Genomic DNA, 18,308 nt, shown 5'->3' on the forward strand with positions numbered 1-18,308 from the left:
AAACAACAACAAATTCTGGCAAGGATATGGAGAAGTAGGAACTCTAGTACATTGTTGGTGGTATTGCAAATTAGTGCAACCACTTTGGAAAACAGTATGGAGAATCCTCAGAAGAATGGGAATGAACTTAACCATATGATCCAGCAATACAACTTCTGGGTATCTACCCAAAAGAATAGAAACTAAACTACCAAACTAATATATGTGTATCTATGTTCATAGCCCCACAATTCACAATTACCAAACTATGCAACCAGCCAAGATGTCCACCAATAGATGAATGGATTACAAAACTATGGGATATGTACACAATGTAATTTTACTCATCTATAAAAGAAGAACAAAATTATGTCATTTGCAGGGAAATGGATGGAACTAGCAAACATTATGCTATGTAAGATTAGTCACAAAAAGTAAAACATTGGATGGTCTCCCTAATATGTGAAAGCTAGGGATAAAAAATGTCATAGGAAGAACTCTAGATAAAGAAGGAAAAACCACAGATGAGCGAATAAGGTGACCTAATTGGGGAGAATGGGAGGGGTAAGAGGGAAATTCCCTAATGTACATGATGTATATTCATAAACATATCAAATTCAATCAGTAAGCCAAACATGAGAAGGAGGGAGGGGAGAGAGAATGAGGTGGGAATTGGTGAAGGGTAATTGGATAATGTGTACATGTATGCCTCTACTATCGTGTACCCCATTAAGATGCATGACTACAATGCACCAATAAATTTTTTTATAAATCTTAAAAGGAGTGAGGGAGTAAAATATTAGGAAGAAGGGCTAAAAATTGGTGTAATAATCTTGAACTGATATATCATATGCTGTGAGGATTTTCTTTTCTTTCTTTTTTTTTTTTTTTTTGCGGGCCTAGGGATGGAATCCAGGGGCATTCGACCTCTGAGCTACACCCTCTGCTCTATTTTTTATTTCTTACTTTAAAACAGGGTCTTACTAAGTTGCAGAGGGCTTCACTAAGCAGCTAAGGCTGTCTGCAAACCGTGATCCTCTGGTCTCAGCCTCCCGAATGCTGGGATTACAAGCGTGCACCACCACGCCCAGCTAGGATATTTTCTGATAATTAAGAAACTAGATTTTTTTACCCCAATAAGTTGTATGAATATAATGCACCAATAAAAAAAATTTAAAAAAAAGAAACTAGATTTTAACAGCAGGACAAAGACGAGAGGTTTGTCCTTGATCATTTGCATGGAAAAGAGTTATAACTAATATAATGACAGAAAAACAAAAGTCTTAAAAAGCTATATTCCCTCTAAGAATATGCATTGAAAAGAGCTACATTCAAATATGTGTAAAAGTATGAATGTAGCAATGGTTAACCTGGACATTCATTGTTGGGAGGAAAGAGGAAGTGGGGGAGGGTGCCAAGCACAGTCTGAATGTACGCCATTTTCAAATATGACCCACATAAAAATTAAAATTAAAAAGGCCTACACAACAACAAAGTATAATTTATCTGTTTAAATCTCAGCTCCATATAGAAATATCGAAGGGATTTGAAGTTGAAAAACCAATAATAAATGGTCTTACGTTCTAATAATTTGAGATGACTGGCATAAGCAAATATAAATACTTCTGTGGAAGGTTTTTTTTTTTTTTTTTTATACAGTACTAGAGATGAAACCCAGGGGTATTCTGCCTCCAAGCTACATCCCCAGCCCTACTTTTTATTCTTTATTTTGAAAGAAGGTCTCACTAAGTTACAAAGGGCCTCACTAAGTAGCTGAGCCTGTCTGGGAACTGCGATCCTCCTGTCTCAGCCTTCCAAATGCTGGGATTACAAGTATGTGCCACCATGCCTGGCAGAAATTTATTTTTAACCCAAATCCTGTAAGATTTCAAGAGTTAAGCCAAAACTAAATTCACATTCTAAAATTTAAAAACTCACAAGAAAATTTGACAATAGAAGTCAAAAGAACAGGAAAAGAACAACATAATTAGACCTCTTTAAATATTATTAAATATAAAATGTAAAAATTATGAAAAATATGAAACAGAAACATGAGAAAAATAGGTTATCAAAAACAAAACAAGCTGGGCAAAGAAGAAAAACAGGAATAGAGAAAGCTATATGAAATACAGGAAAATATAAAAAATATTAAAATCGAATGATGCATACATAAATATTTCATAATTAAAACAAATTGAAATCCCAGTGGATACTATAATCAAAACATTAGAAATAGTAAACAAAAGAATTAGAGAAATGGAAGATGGATCTGAAAAGAATATCCAGATTATAAGTAAAACTTAAACAAAAACTCCTTACCTTCCTTTGGGCTCACTGCTGCAGGAAGACCATTCCAATCAAGGGTCCAAGTAGGGCAAGGGTGGGGAGAAAACATCACTTCAATGCCTTTTTCCTAGCAAAAGAAATAAGCTCTTTCCAAATTAATGAATTAATAAAATCCCAGGCCAAATTTCTATTTTATATACTGAAAAGGAGGAATATTGATAGTAATAATCATCAAGTAGTCCCTAAAATAATTAATTACATAAAAATATAATATGGTGGGCCTTTTTGATATCCTTTCTTTCTTTCTTCCTTCCTTTTTTTCTTTCTTTCTTTTTTTGCAGGTCTGGGGATGGAACTCAGAGGCATTTGACCTCCGAGCTACAACCCCTGCCCTATTTTTTACTCTTTATTTTGAAACAGGGTCTCAGTAAGTTGCAGAGAGCCTCACTAAGTAGCTGAGGCTGTCCGCGAACCACAATCCTCCTGTCTCAGCTTCCCGAATGCTGGGATTGCAAGCATGCGCCACCACGCCCAGCAAAATACGATTACTTTTATCTCAGCTTTCTATTATTTTTATATTGAGATAAAAGTAATGGTATTTTGCCAGGTGTGCTGGCACATGCTTATAATCCCCATGCTTGGGAGGCGGAGACAGGAGGATCGCTCAGGTTCGAAGCCAGCCTTGCCGGCTTATGAGACCCTGTTTCCAAATAAAAATATATATTAAAAAAATAGGTCTGGGAGTGTAGCCCCGGAGGTAGAAGGGTTCCATCCCCAGTATCACAAATAAATAAATAAATAAATAAATAAATAAATAAATAAATAAATAAATGTATTTTAAAATGTTACCTGAAAATATATAGAAGTAATAAACCACCTAGAAATGCATTGGATACCACAGAGAAAAGTCAAATGATGATAAAATTTTATCAAAAACAATCCACATTAAGATTATAAAATGATTTAGTATATATGTCCATCAAGGTACATTGCTATATATATATGAAAATTGTCACAATCTATAAGCTACATTTAACAGTACAAAAATTATTACTTCAACATACATAACAAAACATCATCCATATCATTCCACTTTTCAATATAAATTTTCTCAAGATTCTTTCCTACATTAGAAGCTGTACATTGACTTGATCTACAGACAGTGACAGGGCATACATAGAGTCTCGATGCATCTACTACTATTCTGGTTCCATTTCCTATCAATGACCTGTGTTCCAGGTGCTTTTATCTTTAGGAATAACTTTATTATTATCATTATTATTATTTTATGCTGGGGATTGAACCCAGGGGAATTCTACCTCTGAGCTAAGTCCCTAGCCTCTTTTTAATTTTTACTTTAGAATAGGGTCTTGCTAAGTTGCTGAGGCTGGCTTTGAACCTATGATCTTCCTGTCTCAGGCTTCCAAGTACTGGGATTACAGGCCTGTGCCACCATGCCCAGCAGAAATAACCTATTTATAAGAAAAAAATTTCAGCTAGGAACACTAATGTGGGTTTATAGTGTTAACACTTAGAAGGCTAAGGCAGGAAGATCTCTATAGCCAATGAGTCTAAGGCCAGTCTAGACAACTAAAACTATAGAACTCAAATACTCCCTGGCCCAAATAGGGAAATATAATGATTCATTTTCCAGTGAAATTCAGGCAGATAAGTCAAATTGTATTATAAATTCTTCTGTATTTTTAAAAATCTTTAGTCTACTGAAAGCAAAACATTTTTGCAAATTGTTTCCTTTGACAAAGAAAGCTTAGTCATGAAAACTTTAAAATTAGTAATATTAAAAACAAAGTATGCTCCAAAGAGAGAAAAATAAATCATGTGTTATTCTATGTATAACACATACATTAATAAAATCACAGAATAAAGTAAAAAGAAAACTCAAAGGATTCAAAAATCACAAATGTAGACAAAACCTAAAAAGTAAATTAAAATATTCATCTTTATATTTCTTTCATTTCAGTCCATCATCTCAAATTTAAAAAGACTGAGACTAACTCCTTACAACAGAAAAACATCAGGTTAAAACAATATATTTGAGTTGAGTGTGGTGGTGCACACTTGTAATCCCAGTACTTGGGACCCTGAGACAGGAGGATCTGTGGTTAGCAGACAGCTACTTAGTGAAGCCTTTTGCAACTTAGTGAGACTGTTTCAAAATAAAGAATAAAAAATTGGGCTGGGGTGTAGCTTGGAGGAGGAATGCCCCTGAGTTCAATCCCCAGCACCATACACACACACACACACACATACACACACACACATACACACACACTTGATCATATATGATATTTGTCCATGCCTTGAATTCTAAAAATAATGTTTTAAGAACTATACTTTTAAATATATGTAGTGACTTCCTTGCCTCAAAAGATATACAATATTAAAAATCTTCAATTTACTATATTTTACTTATATACAAAAAACTTGCAGAAATATTAATGGGTAAAAAGTGATATTAGCTATAAATAATATTTATAATAAAAATTATGTCAACAAATGATTACTAGTTGGAATAGAATGCTCAGCAACATTATCACAGAATTTTTCATATAAAATTTAAATAAAACAATGTAAGTACCATTAACTTGGTCATAGTTGGTCTTGGTCCTCCTATAAATAAAGGATCATTTTGTTCTTCTACACCTGGAACCTCATTTATGTCGGGATGGTGCTCATTTGAAGTGGTTAATAACTCTGGAAAATGGAGAAACTGGATACCACACTTAAAAGCTGCTGTTTTTACTCTTGGCACTTCCTGAATCCTCTGGTACCAAGAGACTATAAGTGGAAATTCTATCATCTTCTCAGAAAATTTCTTGCAGACAATTGCCTAGGTAGAAAAAAGATAAAGCATGCTTACATGTTTTGTTTATAACAGCTGTATTAAAAAGTATCCCATAAAATTCATATGTCTTATGGATTTTACATAAATTCATAAAATTCAAAGGGTACAGTATAAATGATAAGTTTGGGGGTTTTGTTTTGTTTTGTTTTGTTTTGTTTGTTTTTGGTGGTACTGGGGTTCCTGGAAACCCTTCTATCTCCGGGCTACTTTCCCAGACCTATTTTATATTTTTAATTTGGAAACAGGGTCTCTTAAGCCAGCGCAGCTGGCTTCGAACCTGCACGATCCTCCTGTCTCTGCCTCCCAAGCACGGGGATTACAAGCGTGTGCCACTACAACCTGCAGGGTATTATCCTTAAATGATGAGTTTTAACAAATTAGTTTTGTTTGTATTTGCTTACCTATTCACCAATCAATGGACATCAGCATGTTTCCAGTTTGGGGCCATTATGAATAATGATATATATTATATATATAATATATATAATATACCAGCATTGATACATATAATATATATACCAGTGTTTGTTTAGAATTTTTTTTCATTTGTTAGGAGTAGATACTTGAAAGTCAAGTTGCTAGTTTGTATAGTTACTATATATTTAACTTCTAAAGAAAACTGCTGAATTATTCTTCATGATGGCTAAACCATTTTGTAATGCCACTGACAATGAAAGGAGATTCTGATTTCAAAATCTATGATTAATGATGATGAACATTTTTCATGTGTTTACTTGCTATTCCTATATAATAAAAAAAAAACCCAATTTAAAAATGAGCTAAAGAGTCAGGGTGGTAGCACATGCTTGTAATCCCAGAATTTGGGAGGCTGAGACTGGAGGATCGCAGTTCATGGCCAGTTTCAGCTACTTAGTGAGGCCCTTTGCAACTCAGTGAGTGAGACTCTGTTTCAAAATAAAAATTAAAAAATAGGCTTGGGTGTAGCTCAGAGGAGGAATGCCCCTGGGTTCCATCCCCAGTACAGGGGAAAAAAAAAAAAAAGACCTGAACAGACAGTTCCAAAAAAGATAAACACATGGCAAGAAAGTACATGAAAAAATTCTGATCATCATATGTCATTAGAGAATTACAAATTAAAATAAGGAGATATCACTCCAGACCTATTAGAATACTAGGAAATCAAAACCCTGACAACCCCAAATGATAGTGAAGATGTCAAACAGAAATTTTCCCTATGTACTGGTGGGAAGTGGCAGTTTCTTACAAAACTCAACATACTCTTACTATATAACCTAGAAATTATGATCCAAAGAGTTGAAAACTTATATCAACTGCTTATAACAGCTTTATTCACAATTGTCAAAACTTGGAAGGAATAAAGTGCTTTCTATTTAGTAGCTGAATGGATAAACTGTGGCTGAAAAAAACCAACACTCAGTGGAAAAAGAAGAATGTAACAGATAACTCCAAGAATATCAATAACAACCAAAACAAATGCTACAATTGAAAATAGTTCTGGAAAACTTTTTATTTGTAACATCTTCTTTCACTGGTATTGGAAGTCTACTTTAATCCTAACAACACCTCTGTAAACTTCTTTCAAATCTGCAGACCCTTTCATCTATAATTCATAGCCAAGAACACATTTCACTGTTCCGGCCCCTCATTATATTTGATAGGCTGTCAATACACTCAATATAGACAGGTAAATGGAGAGTACTACATCAAAAACCTATATAATATATGCTTATTTATGAAAATAAGTTGAAGTGCTTAATGTAGAATTAAAATAAGTTGAGGCCGGGCGTGGTGGCGCACGCTTGTAATCCCCGCGCTTGGGAGGCAGAGACAGGAGGATCGCGCAGGTTCGAAGCTAGCCCCGCGTGCTGGCTTAGGAGACCCTGTTTCCAAATAAAAATGCAAAAATAGGTCTGGGAGTGTAGCCCGGAGGTAGAAGGGCTTCCAGGAACCCCAGTACCACCAAAATAAATAAATAAATAAAATAAAATAAGTTGAAGAGTTGACTTCCTTGAAGCAAATTATGTAACATTTTTTATTGTCACACATTGATGTCTATGAAAAACCTATATTCCTACAGCCAACTGATTTTATACAAAGTACCAAGAACATATAGTAAAAAGAAGATAGTCTTTTCAATAAATGGTTAAGTGAGCTGGGCGTGGTGGCTCATGCTTGTAATCCTAGTGCTTGGGAGGCTGAGACAGGAGGATCGCACAGGTTCAAAGCCAGCTTCAGCTACTCAGTGAGGCTCTCAGCAATTTAGTGAGACCTTGTTTCCAATTAAAGTATAAATAGGTCTGGGAGTATATCCCAGGGGTAGAAAAGCCTCTGGGTTCCACCCCAGTACATAAATAAATAAATAAATAAATAAATAAATAAATAAATAAATAAGTGAATCAAGCTTGATTACTTGAATACTACAAGTATTCTTGAATAGAACTTGAATACTACAAGTTCTCACCCATTTGTGGAAACCAACAAGTCATCCTTAGGAATGGATTAAACAAGTGGTCACTACAGACTGGGAAGGATAGGGAAGAGAGGAGACAAAAAGAATTTCAATAAGGGGTATAAAATACAGAATGATCACTCCCAGCTCTTCTTTAGTGCAGTAGGATAATGACTGGGTAAAGCAATCTATAATACATTTCAAAACCACTACAAACAGTACAAAATCTCCAACACATACAAAATAACTAATGGTTGAAGGGATGAAATGCTTATTATGCTGACATGATTATGAAACCTTGAATACACATACTGAATCACCATAATTATCCGATAAAGATGTACAAAGTACAAACAACAAAAATAATTTTTAAAGATTACTAAAGTAATTATTTTACTAAAGTAAAATAATAAATAATAAAATAATAAATGTTTAAATCTGAAAAAGATAACTACAGAAGTTCCTCTATTATCCATGATTTTGCCTTCCATTGTCTCAGTTACCTGGTCAACTGAGGTCCAAAATTTAAATGTAAAATTCCAAAAATAATTTCCAATTTTTAAATGACATGCTGTCCTGAGTAGCATGATATATTTTCATGCCATCCCATTTCCACCTGCCCAGGATATATATCAATCATCCCTTTGTCCAGTGTATCCACATTGCATGTGCTACCAGCTTCAGCTCATTGGTCACTTACTAAAACATGTTGGTTACAGGTTAAGTGTGACAGTACTGCAAAGCTTATCTTCAAATGTGGCCCTTATTTTACTTGATAGTAGCTCCAAATCTCAAGACTAGTACTTCTGGCAATTTGGATATATTTTTAAAAAGACAACAGTGCTTCCTTTAAGTGAAAAGGTAAAAATTTCTACATCTAATAAGAAAAAAAAATCATATGCTTAGGTTGCTAAGATCTAAGTTAAGAACAAATTCTTCTAGGAATGAAACTGTGAAGAAATGAAATAAAATAGTGCTAGCTTTGCAAAAGTTATGGCCAGGAGGCAGGATCAAGTCCTAAAAAAATGGAAAAGGCATAAAATTTGCATGTTTGTATAGAAAAACTAGCACATACAGGGTTTGGTACTATAGGGTTTGGTACTATTCATGTTTCAGGCATCCAATGGGGTCTTGAATCATATTCCCCACAGGAAAAGAGGGACTCCTATAGCACAACTCAGAGGATATTGTTCATAAAGTAGCATGTAAGTAAACCTTTAATTTACTCAAATTAGAAAATGTGAAGTCATTACGCCTGATGCAAATGTATATGTTTTTACTTTCTTTTTGGCCATATGCTTTCTCTCTAGTACTACCCATTAAACTAGAGTCTTTCAAAATTATTCTTGCTTCTTTGAGAAGTCCTGAATTGTTTCCATAGAAACCATTTTACTGTCACAAACAATGACTTTTGATTATAAATACATAGATAAGTAAAAAGGTCAAGTCACAGAAAAGCTTTACAAATATAATCTCTAATGGCACTAAAGCATTAGCCAGAAAGAAAAGAGTTAAAAATTCACAACTATACATATTTTTCTATATTTTAATTGGACTGTAATGTTAAGCAAATGCAGTTGATTTTGACAGAGGATATGTCTAACTCTCTTTGAATATAGCAAGCACGTAAAACACTGCCTTGCAAATAATACCAGCTCTGTTGATTATATGAGCAAATGATTGAGGATTCATTTATTTTTTAATCTTTTCAAATTGCCATTTATGATACATTGGGAGCCTGTAAAATCAATAGCCAATAAATAAAGGTGTTCTTTTTATTTTTGTGAAGCTGGGGCTCAAACCCAAATCTTTGTGAATGCCAGAGAAGTGCTCTACTTGTACTCAGGCCTACTTACAAAATAGCTTACTATGTGATGTCTACTCTATTTTTGACTTAATTTAAAAAAAAAACCTACTATGGGGGAATTAGGATATAGCTAATGGTAGAGCCTAGCATGCAAGCAGCCCTGGGTTCAATCCTTAGCACAGGAAAACAAACAAATAAACAAACAAACAGCTATTTTGTAAGGATGTATAAGCAAAAACAAGAATACACATTTATTTGTATACTCATTCACCCTATAAAATATACTATTTACTGAGATAAAGTAAAATGTTTGAAAAAAACACCATCTATACGGTACTCCAAGGGGCAAAAAGTTGTAATTCTTTCCAAAAGTCTCAATTGCTGAGAAATAAATTAGGTGCCAAGGGAATTAAGTTTAAGACATGATAAATTAATTAAAAGAGAAATGGCTTTCTTTTCCTTACCTTTTCTTTATTCCTTTATTAATTTATTATTCCTTTAGTAATTTATTGTTTATTAGATGCATATGGCACCTGTTACTCCTTTTAAAAATAAACTGACTAGATAACAATACACATTTAAAAGACTTGAGGGGCTGGGAGTATAGCTTATTGGTAGAGTGCTTGCCTAGCATGGGGGAAGTCTTGAGTTTGATCCCTGAACTTCAAGAAAAGAAGAAAAGAAATTGTGGAGTTGTATTCTATAAGACAGGTATCTAATTTAATCTATATGCCAGGCTACTCTACTAATATCCAGACAACTCAGGAGGTATTGAACCACATGCATTACACTCAAGATTTCCTTAAGGAAATGGCTAATGAGTATGTAAAATGAAAATTTGTAAAATGTATTTCATTAGTAGAACTGTGTATTTTCTAATTTTGACTTCTGGTAATATAAACCTTGACTTAGCAAAATCAATCAATCAATCAATCAACAAATAAGTTACCTAATTTCTAAAATATAACCATTACAAATATCACAGCTCTTTAAATAAAAGTAAATATAAGCCGGGTATGGTGGTGCACGCTTGTAATCCCAAGCATTCAGGAGGCTGAGACCAGAGGATCATGTTCGTGGACAGCCTCAGCTACCTTAGTGAGGCCCTCCATAACTTAGTGGGACCCTGTTTCAAAATAAAGAGCAGGGGGTGTAGCTCGGAAGTCAAATGCCCCTGGGTTCCATCCCCAGACCCGCAAAAAAAATTTTAATTAATTAAATATATATATATATATATATATATATATATATATATATATATGGAGAGAGAGAGAGAGAGAGAGAGAGAGAGAGAGAGAGAGAGAGAGAGAGAGGGAAACTATCTGTTTGTTTGTTTGTGTGGTACTGAGGGTGGAACCCAGGGGCTTTTCTGCCTCTGTGCTATACTCCCAGACCTATTTTATACTTTATTTGGAAACAGAGTCTCACTAAGTTGCTGAGAGCCTCACTAAGTAGCTGAGGCTGGCTTCAACAGTACAATCCTCCTGTCTCAGCCTCCCAAGCACTGGGATTACAAGCATGAGCCACTACGCCCAGCTTGAGAAACTGTTCTTAAAACAATAGTTAAAAAACATATTGCTACCAAAAGTACAAAATGAAACTCTAGTGATTTTGTAATTAACTGTAATAAAGGGCAGAAAAAAGAGAAGCAAAGATGTCACATCTATCCAATATATCTTCTCCGCATTCCTCTCAAATTACTTATTACATAAAACATTTTGTGTTTATTTTATATCATTTCCTCTGTCATGTCTACTCTTCTGAAAACATGTAATAAATCCCAAATGTTAAGGTAAGCAGTATAAGAGGAAAAAAATAGCAACTAACATATCCAAACAGAAATAACCCCAGTGCTCTCACTTTACTTATATATTAGAACTAGTGAGTTAAAACTGAAAAGTCTTAAGGACCTAATGTACAGGTGAAGTTATGGTAAATACATATCTACCTCGAGATAAGTAGCATCCATCATTTTTGTACTATGCCACCAAATAGATCCCAATTTTATGTCAATGAGGACACTGAAATAGGCACTTCATATAGATATTTTTGCTGTAAAATCAATTATTAAAAGAATAACTTGAGCTAATTAAGATGTGGTAGTATTCTCAGTTCAAAGTATTAGATGTTAACATGTTGAAAATGAAATCCTAACTATTCAAATTACGGAATGATTTCATTAATGGCAACTTACCTGTCTTACAGGAATAAAATAATCTTTTAAGTAGTTCCACCAAAGTATACTTGTTTATAAGGGCTAATTGGGCGATGCATGTTTGTATGTCTCCACCATCTTGTATCCCATTAATATGTAAGACGACAATGCAACAATGAAAAATTTTAAAAAACCAAAGTGTACTTGTTTACTAGCAGCAACTGGAAAAGCACCATACAATTTTCTGGTGTAAGAGCAGCAGGATTGTGCCGTAGTACAGCCACTCACTCCTATGCTTGATATCCTGCATACTAGAGGATTCCAGGAAACGAATTAAGGATGGGGATGGGGGATAAGAAATGTGCATTTTAATTTATTACTTTTTAAACTAATTCTAAAATTATCTAGAGGAGAGAATATTGCTAGTCTTCTTCCAGGAAAAAGGAATGGACCATCAGGTTCTAACTTTGCAAACTAGAATCACTAAAAAGCTTGAAGCAGTTTTATATACAACACCTCAGCCACTCTATCTGATACTGTTTTATATCTTTGGCTTTATTTTGTTTAGTAGAACTGTGTATTTTCTTTCTAATTTTGACTTCTGTTAATCTAAACCTTGACTTAGCAAAACTGACTCTGCCTTTCCAGGTCCCTCACTTTATTTCAAAGGCTAAATGTTCTGACCCTGGGCTCAGTTCTATGCTGCTGATTTGCCTTTAATACTGATCATAAACTTGATCCTCATTCTGATCATTTGTACTATCATTCTATTCACCTCAGTGTGTGTTAAGGTAAGCCTGAAGGTTTGGCAACCTAGCCACTGTATGAATGAAAATGATGGCTATATTATCCAAAATGACTGAAATGAGGAAATTATAACAAAAGCAACATCAAGGCTTTGGCAAAGACAGATGAATTCATGAAAGAAATTGTGTAGGTTCAGAAAAAAAATACAATGAAATAAAGGAAAACATTTTGAGAATTTATGTATTAGAGGTCAAAAAAGAATTTAATCATATTACACATATACTAGAAAAGGCTCAATATATGCTTTCCCCTATATTTTAAACTAATATGGAAACAAAGTCAGTACTTCTTCTTGGTAGTAGGCAGGTAGATGTCCTACCTGATTCAAGGGTGGACATGAGGGGTATTCTCTTAATTAGGAATACTTTGGCTACTAATAATCCTACTCAGGTAAATAATATTTAAACTTAGCTGAAGTAAAATACAAATATGCTAACACGAATATGTCCACTTGGGTTACCCAAAAATCACTTTCATAATGGTGAACCTGATTTTTTTTATCTGTTTTGTGGAGTGTAAAGTTAAACTTAGGTCTCTTCTATCCGCTTGCTTTATTTTCTTTGTAAGACTTACCACTTGTTTAAATAAATATGATTTGCTTGTCTACTTATTCACTTCTATTTTCCCCTCCTAGAATATTAACTCCCTACGGGCTGGATCTCTGTCTGGCTCATCACTGTGTTCCTAAAGCTAGTAACAATGCCTGACATATACAATAGATCTGCAATAAATTTCTCCAAAGAATCTGTGAATGTGTAATTTTGATTCTGTCCTAACGAAATTAGTAAGTTATTCAGATAAGTCATGAGTATCAGGTATATCATAATGTGTGAAATGACATCTCTAGTAACGGAAGCTGGTAATAGAGAAGTCAGGAATAAGAAAATCTGGAAATCATTTCACTAGGAAAAAAAATCAATGTCTTTTCTCCAATCACCTCTGTGATCACTGAATAGATGTGCCATTTGATAATTAAAATGCCAATCAACATCTTAACAGTTCCTCCGTCTTCTCTTTTTTCATATTGCTGAGTTTTGAAATTACTTTGATTGCCTCATTTTGTTTGTTTTGAAGAAAAGAGAAATGTTCTTTAAGAAAATGAAATTTGATCTACACTAATTTACTAGTGAAGCAACAGGCTCCAAATACATGGTTTTCATTAGAAGTCTTTTTTCATCTGTCAGTAAAGATGAAAGATACCAGATGTAACGGGGATACAAAATGAGAATGAAATCTGATATCTGATTTCATAGAAGGGGAAAGAGTAAAATGCTTAAAAGTAAGAAAAATATTCTTGCAAACCAACTAGAAGACTGTAGTGAGCTAGCTCCCCATGTTCATTCTGGTATTATTTTCACCCTGTTTTTTTTTTTCCTGTACAGAAGATAAAGTTTAGGATATATAGACAGACAGACAGACAGACAAGATAGATAAATAGATGATAGATAGATAGATAGATAGATAGATAGACAGACAGACAGATAGATAGATAGATAGATAGATAGATAGCTCTCCCTACTGGAGAGACAATTTTCTATCTGTATTGTCTCAGAGCATAGAAATGAGAAGACACAAATGAGGATAAAACCTTTCTAATTTGATAATACCTAGTATAATGAGATTAGTATTTTAGGTTACTGCTTAAATATAAAATATAGCTGACAATATTTTTTAGTTTTTTTAAATCTTAGACTTTCTAATATTATAAGATAATAACGATGGTGATTTAAAACTAATTATAAAAATTGCTAACCTTTTAGCAATTCACAATTAAAAGTCATAATAATTATTTCATTTATTCTTTCTACTGCTCATATTGGAAAGCATGTTAGGCAGCTTTACATCACTGTAACAAAATGCCTGAGATAAATAACTTAATAAGGGAACAGATTTAATTTGCCTCATGGCTTCAGAGGTTTCAGTTCATGATCACTTGGCTTGTGATAGCTCAGCACATCATGGCAGAAAAACTTAGAAGTCCATCCAGGAAGCAAAAAGAGACAAATCTGGGCCAGGGTCCAATATTCCCTTCAAAGGGCACACCCTCAGTGACCTTACTTCCTTCCACTAGGCCCACCTCCTCAAAGCCCTACGGCTCCCAAAGTACTACAGACTGGGGGCCAGGCCTTCAAAACATGGGCCTTTGGGAGATATCAAGACCCAAACTACAGCACAGAGGTACTATTATCTCCATTTAACAATAAGAAAATGGAAAGATATCGAAATTTTCACTGGACATAGTGACACACATTTGTAATCCCAGTACTTGGGAAGTTGAGACAGGAGGATCACAGGTTCAAGGACAGCCTCAGCAAGTAGTGAGATTCTTATCAACCTAGTGAGATCCTGTTTCAAAATAAAAATAAAATAGGATGGGGGTATAACCTGGAGAGAGAATGCCTCCATTATCCCCAGTATAAACATACACACACACACACACACACACACACACACACACACACACAAACACACAAACACACATATTCTCCAGAGCATAATGATAAAAGTGGAATTGGAATTCAAACTTAATTTTCATAGATTGAAATTTATAGGAATCTATACATTCCAGACAAAACCTTACCAAAAAATGATGGACACAGGGCAAGAGCACAATATCAGCTAAAGTGAAGTACAGTCCTTCTGCAAACACATGCTCCAAAGGTGGAAGGTCAGAGGCTTTTGCTTTTCTGATGTTAGAAGGCTCCCTGTTGGAAGTAGCTGGTTCTTCCTGCACGGTGAGCTTTGAGAATGCCACTTTCAGTTCCAGACTCTTGGATGAGGAGTCCAACTCTTCAGATGCTCCCTGTGCATGGACCTTGCTCTTTGCTTTTCCCTTGATGAGAGAATGCACAATTCCAGCAGCCTTCTGTTGCTTCAGCTTCTGCCTGCGGAGTTTGTCATCATTGTGGACTCTGACAGGCTCACTGAGCTTTTTCTCTAGCTGTAGTATTTCCACAGGGATAGTTGGGAGGTGGTCAGAAGACTCTCTGAGAAAATTCTCAATAGCCAAAGGGATGGTGAGTTCACATAACCTGGTCCACTGACTAACCTACAAAACAAAACAGGAAACAAAAGGATTCTTTACTCTTAACATATCCTGAAGAAAAACAACTGTCTCATTGGAAAATAAGACTGGTTCAGAGAATTTCAGTCTTGAGGTAAGCTATCTGAGCTTGGCTTTTATGTTTTATCAAGAGACATATTAGTGTTTCAGAAGTGAAAACATTAAACAATGAAGAATTTATTTAAGTATTAGGGATTGAACCCAGGGACATTCTGCTTCTGAGACACACCACCAGCCTAATCTTTTCTTCTTTATCTTGAAACAGGGTCTCACTAAGTTGCATAGGGCCTCGCTAGTTAGCTAAGGCTGGCTGTGAACTTGTGATCCTCCTGTCTCAGCCTCCCAAGTACTAGGATTACAAGAGTGTGCCACCACACCTGGCACAATGAAGATTTTTAAACGCTTGTATTCTCTTACTGAACAAATCATTATATCCCAAAGCCTTTAAAATATACTACCCATGACAAGAAAAAAAAAATCTTACAAAGCATTTCTGCATTTCTACTCAGTGTAACTAAAATAAAGGATAAAAAGAAGTTACTTCCTAAAAACAATGTCTTCAAACATCATAAACTAAATCTTAAATTTATTTCAATTCTGCAGTGAAATACTGATATTTCAATTTTGCAGTGAAATATTGACTCACATAGTTAAAATAGCTAAATAGAGCTGGGCGTGGTGGCGCACGCTTGTAATCTCAGTACTTGGGAGGCTGAGACAGAAGGATCATGGTTCCTGGACAGCCTCCATCTACTTAATGAGCCCCTCTGCAACTTAGTGAGACCCTGTTTCAAAATAAAAAGATAAGAAATATAAAAAGATAAAAATAGGACTGTGGGTATAGCTAGGAGGTAGAATGCCTCTGGGTTAAATCCCTGATATTGCACAAAAATAAAATAAAATAAAATAAAATTAAAACAAATAAACACTTTGTAACTATTTCATTGGTTACTGTAGAATTTTAAATAAATAAAATGTTATTCAAAAAGAGGTTAAAATAAATGTTCAAATGAATGTTATTATTAATGTTATTATTAATATTATTGTTAATATATAGCTTTAAATAAGAGAAGAGAAAGAACTTTATACTTACTTCAGCACAGGCTTTCAAACAAGTCTTTTTAAAACCTAGAAGTTCCAAAATTTCCTTTTTTGAGGGGTCTGCGTCATATGATTTTTGAATTATGTGTCTTAGTACAACAGCAAGTCCTGCTCTACAAAAATTGTCTGGTCGTTCTACCACTGCAGGTAAACAGCAATTCTGGACTATAGGAGGGAGTTCTTGCCTTGAAATAACCTCTATTTCAAAATCCTGGGGTGATATATCTTTTAGTAATGAACTATTCGTACTTTCTTTAGTGAGGACTAAACAAACTTTAAGGATTTTGCAGTCACAGTATGATAACAAAAATAATGTTACAGATGTGTGAAGAGGAAAGATGCATCCTTCTGCTTGGTGAGAAAAGTCCAGGTAGAGATATTCTTCTGTAATGCTTTTCTTAATGCCTTTCATTTTCTTCTTTCATTGGGCCACCTAAAGTATAAATTGAAGTGGTTATAGGTCTTAGAATATAATTATTCATTCACTCATTTATTTGGTGGTACTGATGATTGAACTCAGGGGCATACAACCTCTGAGCTATACCCTCAGCCCAATTTTATTTTTATTTTGAAACAAGCTCTCAAGTTGCAGAGGGCCTCACAATGTTGCTGAGGCTGGCCTCTAACCTTTGATCCTCCTGTCTCAGCCCCCCAAGTACTGAGATACAAGTGTGTGTTACCATGCTGGGCTTAGACTATAACAATAAGAACCTAAAAGCTGAATGTTTTAGATCCTGTTCAAGAAATCACACCCCCATATCCAATCCATTAACAACTTTTTTTTGGGGGGGGGCTCTTTCTTCAATACATAATCAGAGTCTGATTATTTCACACCAATTCCTATTGTTTCCACTGTGATTGAAGCCATCATCACCTCTGTTCTACGTAGTAGCACTGTGCTTCCCATCTTACCTATCCTTCAAGTCTAGTCTCAACACAGCAAAGTGATTGTTAAATAAAAAAGCCATGCCAGGCGTGGTGGCACACAATTGTAATCTCTGAGCTTGGGAGGCGGAGACAGGAGTATCCTGCTGGTTCGAAGCCAGCCTCTCTGGCTAAAAAGACCCTGTTTCCAAATAAAAATATAAAATAGGTCTGGGAGTGTAGCCCGGAGGTAGAAGGGTTTCCAGGAATCCTAGTACCACCACCAAAAAAAAAAAAAAAAAAAAAAAAGAAAAATGATGCCACTCAGCCCAAATTCTCCTGTGGTTTTCCATCCTACTCAAAGAAAACTCAAAATTTCTACAAGGGCCTAAAATTTTTTCTTTGATATAAAATCCTTTTATGCCTGGTGATATAAAATCCTCCTTTTATGTCCTTTTTTTTCCATACTGGGGATGGAATGCAGGGGCATTCTACCTCTGAGCTACACCTCCAGCCCTACTTTTTATTCTTTATTTTGAAACAGGGTCTCACTGAGTTGCAGAGGGCCTCACTAAGTAGCTGAGGCTGCCCATGAACTGCGATCCTCCTGTCTCAGCCTCCCAAATGCTGGGATTGCAGGTGTGCACCACCATGCCTGGCTATGCCTCATCTTAATCAACTTTCTTCCTTGCTTTATCCAAATGAATTGTTATTCCTAAAACTCTAGATGCATTCCTTTGTCAGGGCCTTTGCACTTAGTTCCTAGAAACTAGACTATTCCCTCACTTCCTTCAGGTATTTACAATAACAACTTCTTACTGAGACTTTCCCTGGCTACTCTTTTCATATTTTAGATAAGAATTCCTACCTTTCTCCTCCAAAAAAACTTTTATTCCTTTTCAGTCTTCAATTTTATTCATAGCACTTATCACTATTGTCAGATACCAT

At 35.0% G+C, this 18,308-nt stretch overlaps 1 protein-coding gene across 1 annotated transcript in view; it reads right to left on the minus strand.

The window, feature by feature from the left end:
* The window catches only part of GSTCD (glutathione S-transferase C-terminal domain containing), a gene marked incomplete at its 3' end in the record, with an annotated part of 150,044 nt that extends 133,133 nt beyond the window's left edge, over positions 1-16,911 (minus strand). Inside the window, exons 1-4 of the mRNA XM_080698005.1 lie at positions 16,489-16,911; positions 14,913-15,380; positions 4,865-5,116; positions 2,299-2,392 (exon numbers count right to left, since the gene is read on the minus strand). Of these exons, the coding sequence (XP_080554131.1) occupies positions 2,299-2,392; positions 4,865-5,116; positions 14,913-15,380; positions 16,489-16,908 (1,234 nt within the window). The 5' untranslated portion in view covers positions 16,909-16,911. The remainder of the gene's footprint in view (positions 1-2,298; positions 2,393-4,864; positions 5,117-14,912; positions 15,381-16,488) is intronic.
* Between the last annotated feature and the right edge of the window lie 1,397 nt (positions 16,912-18,308).

This window comes from Muscardinus avellanarius (genome assembly GCF_963383645.1).
Source record: "Muscardinus avellanarius genome assembly, chromosome: 6".
In the NCBI taxonomy this organism is placed as follows: domain Eukaryota; kingdom Metazoa; phylum Chordata; class Mammalia; order Rodentia; family Gliridae; genus Muscardinus; species Muscardinus avellanarius.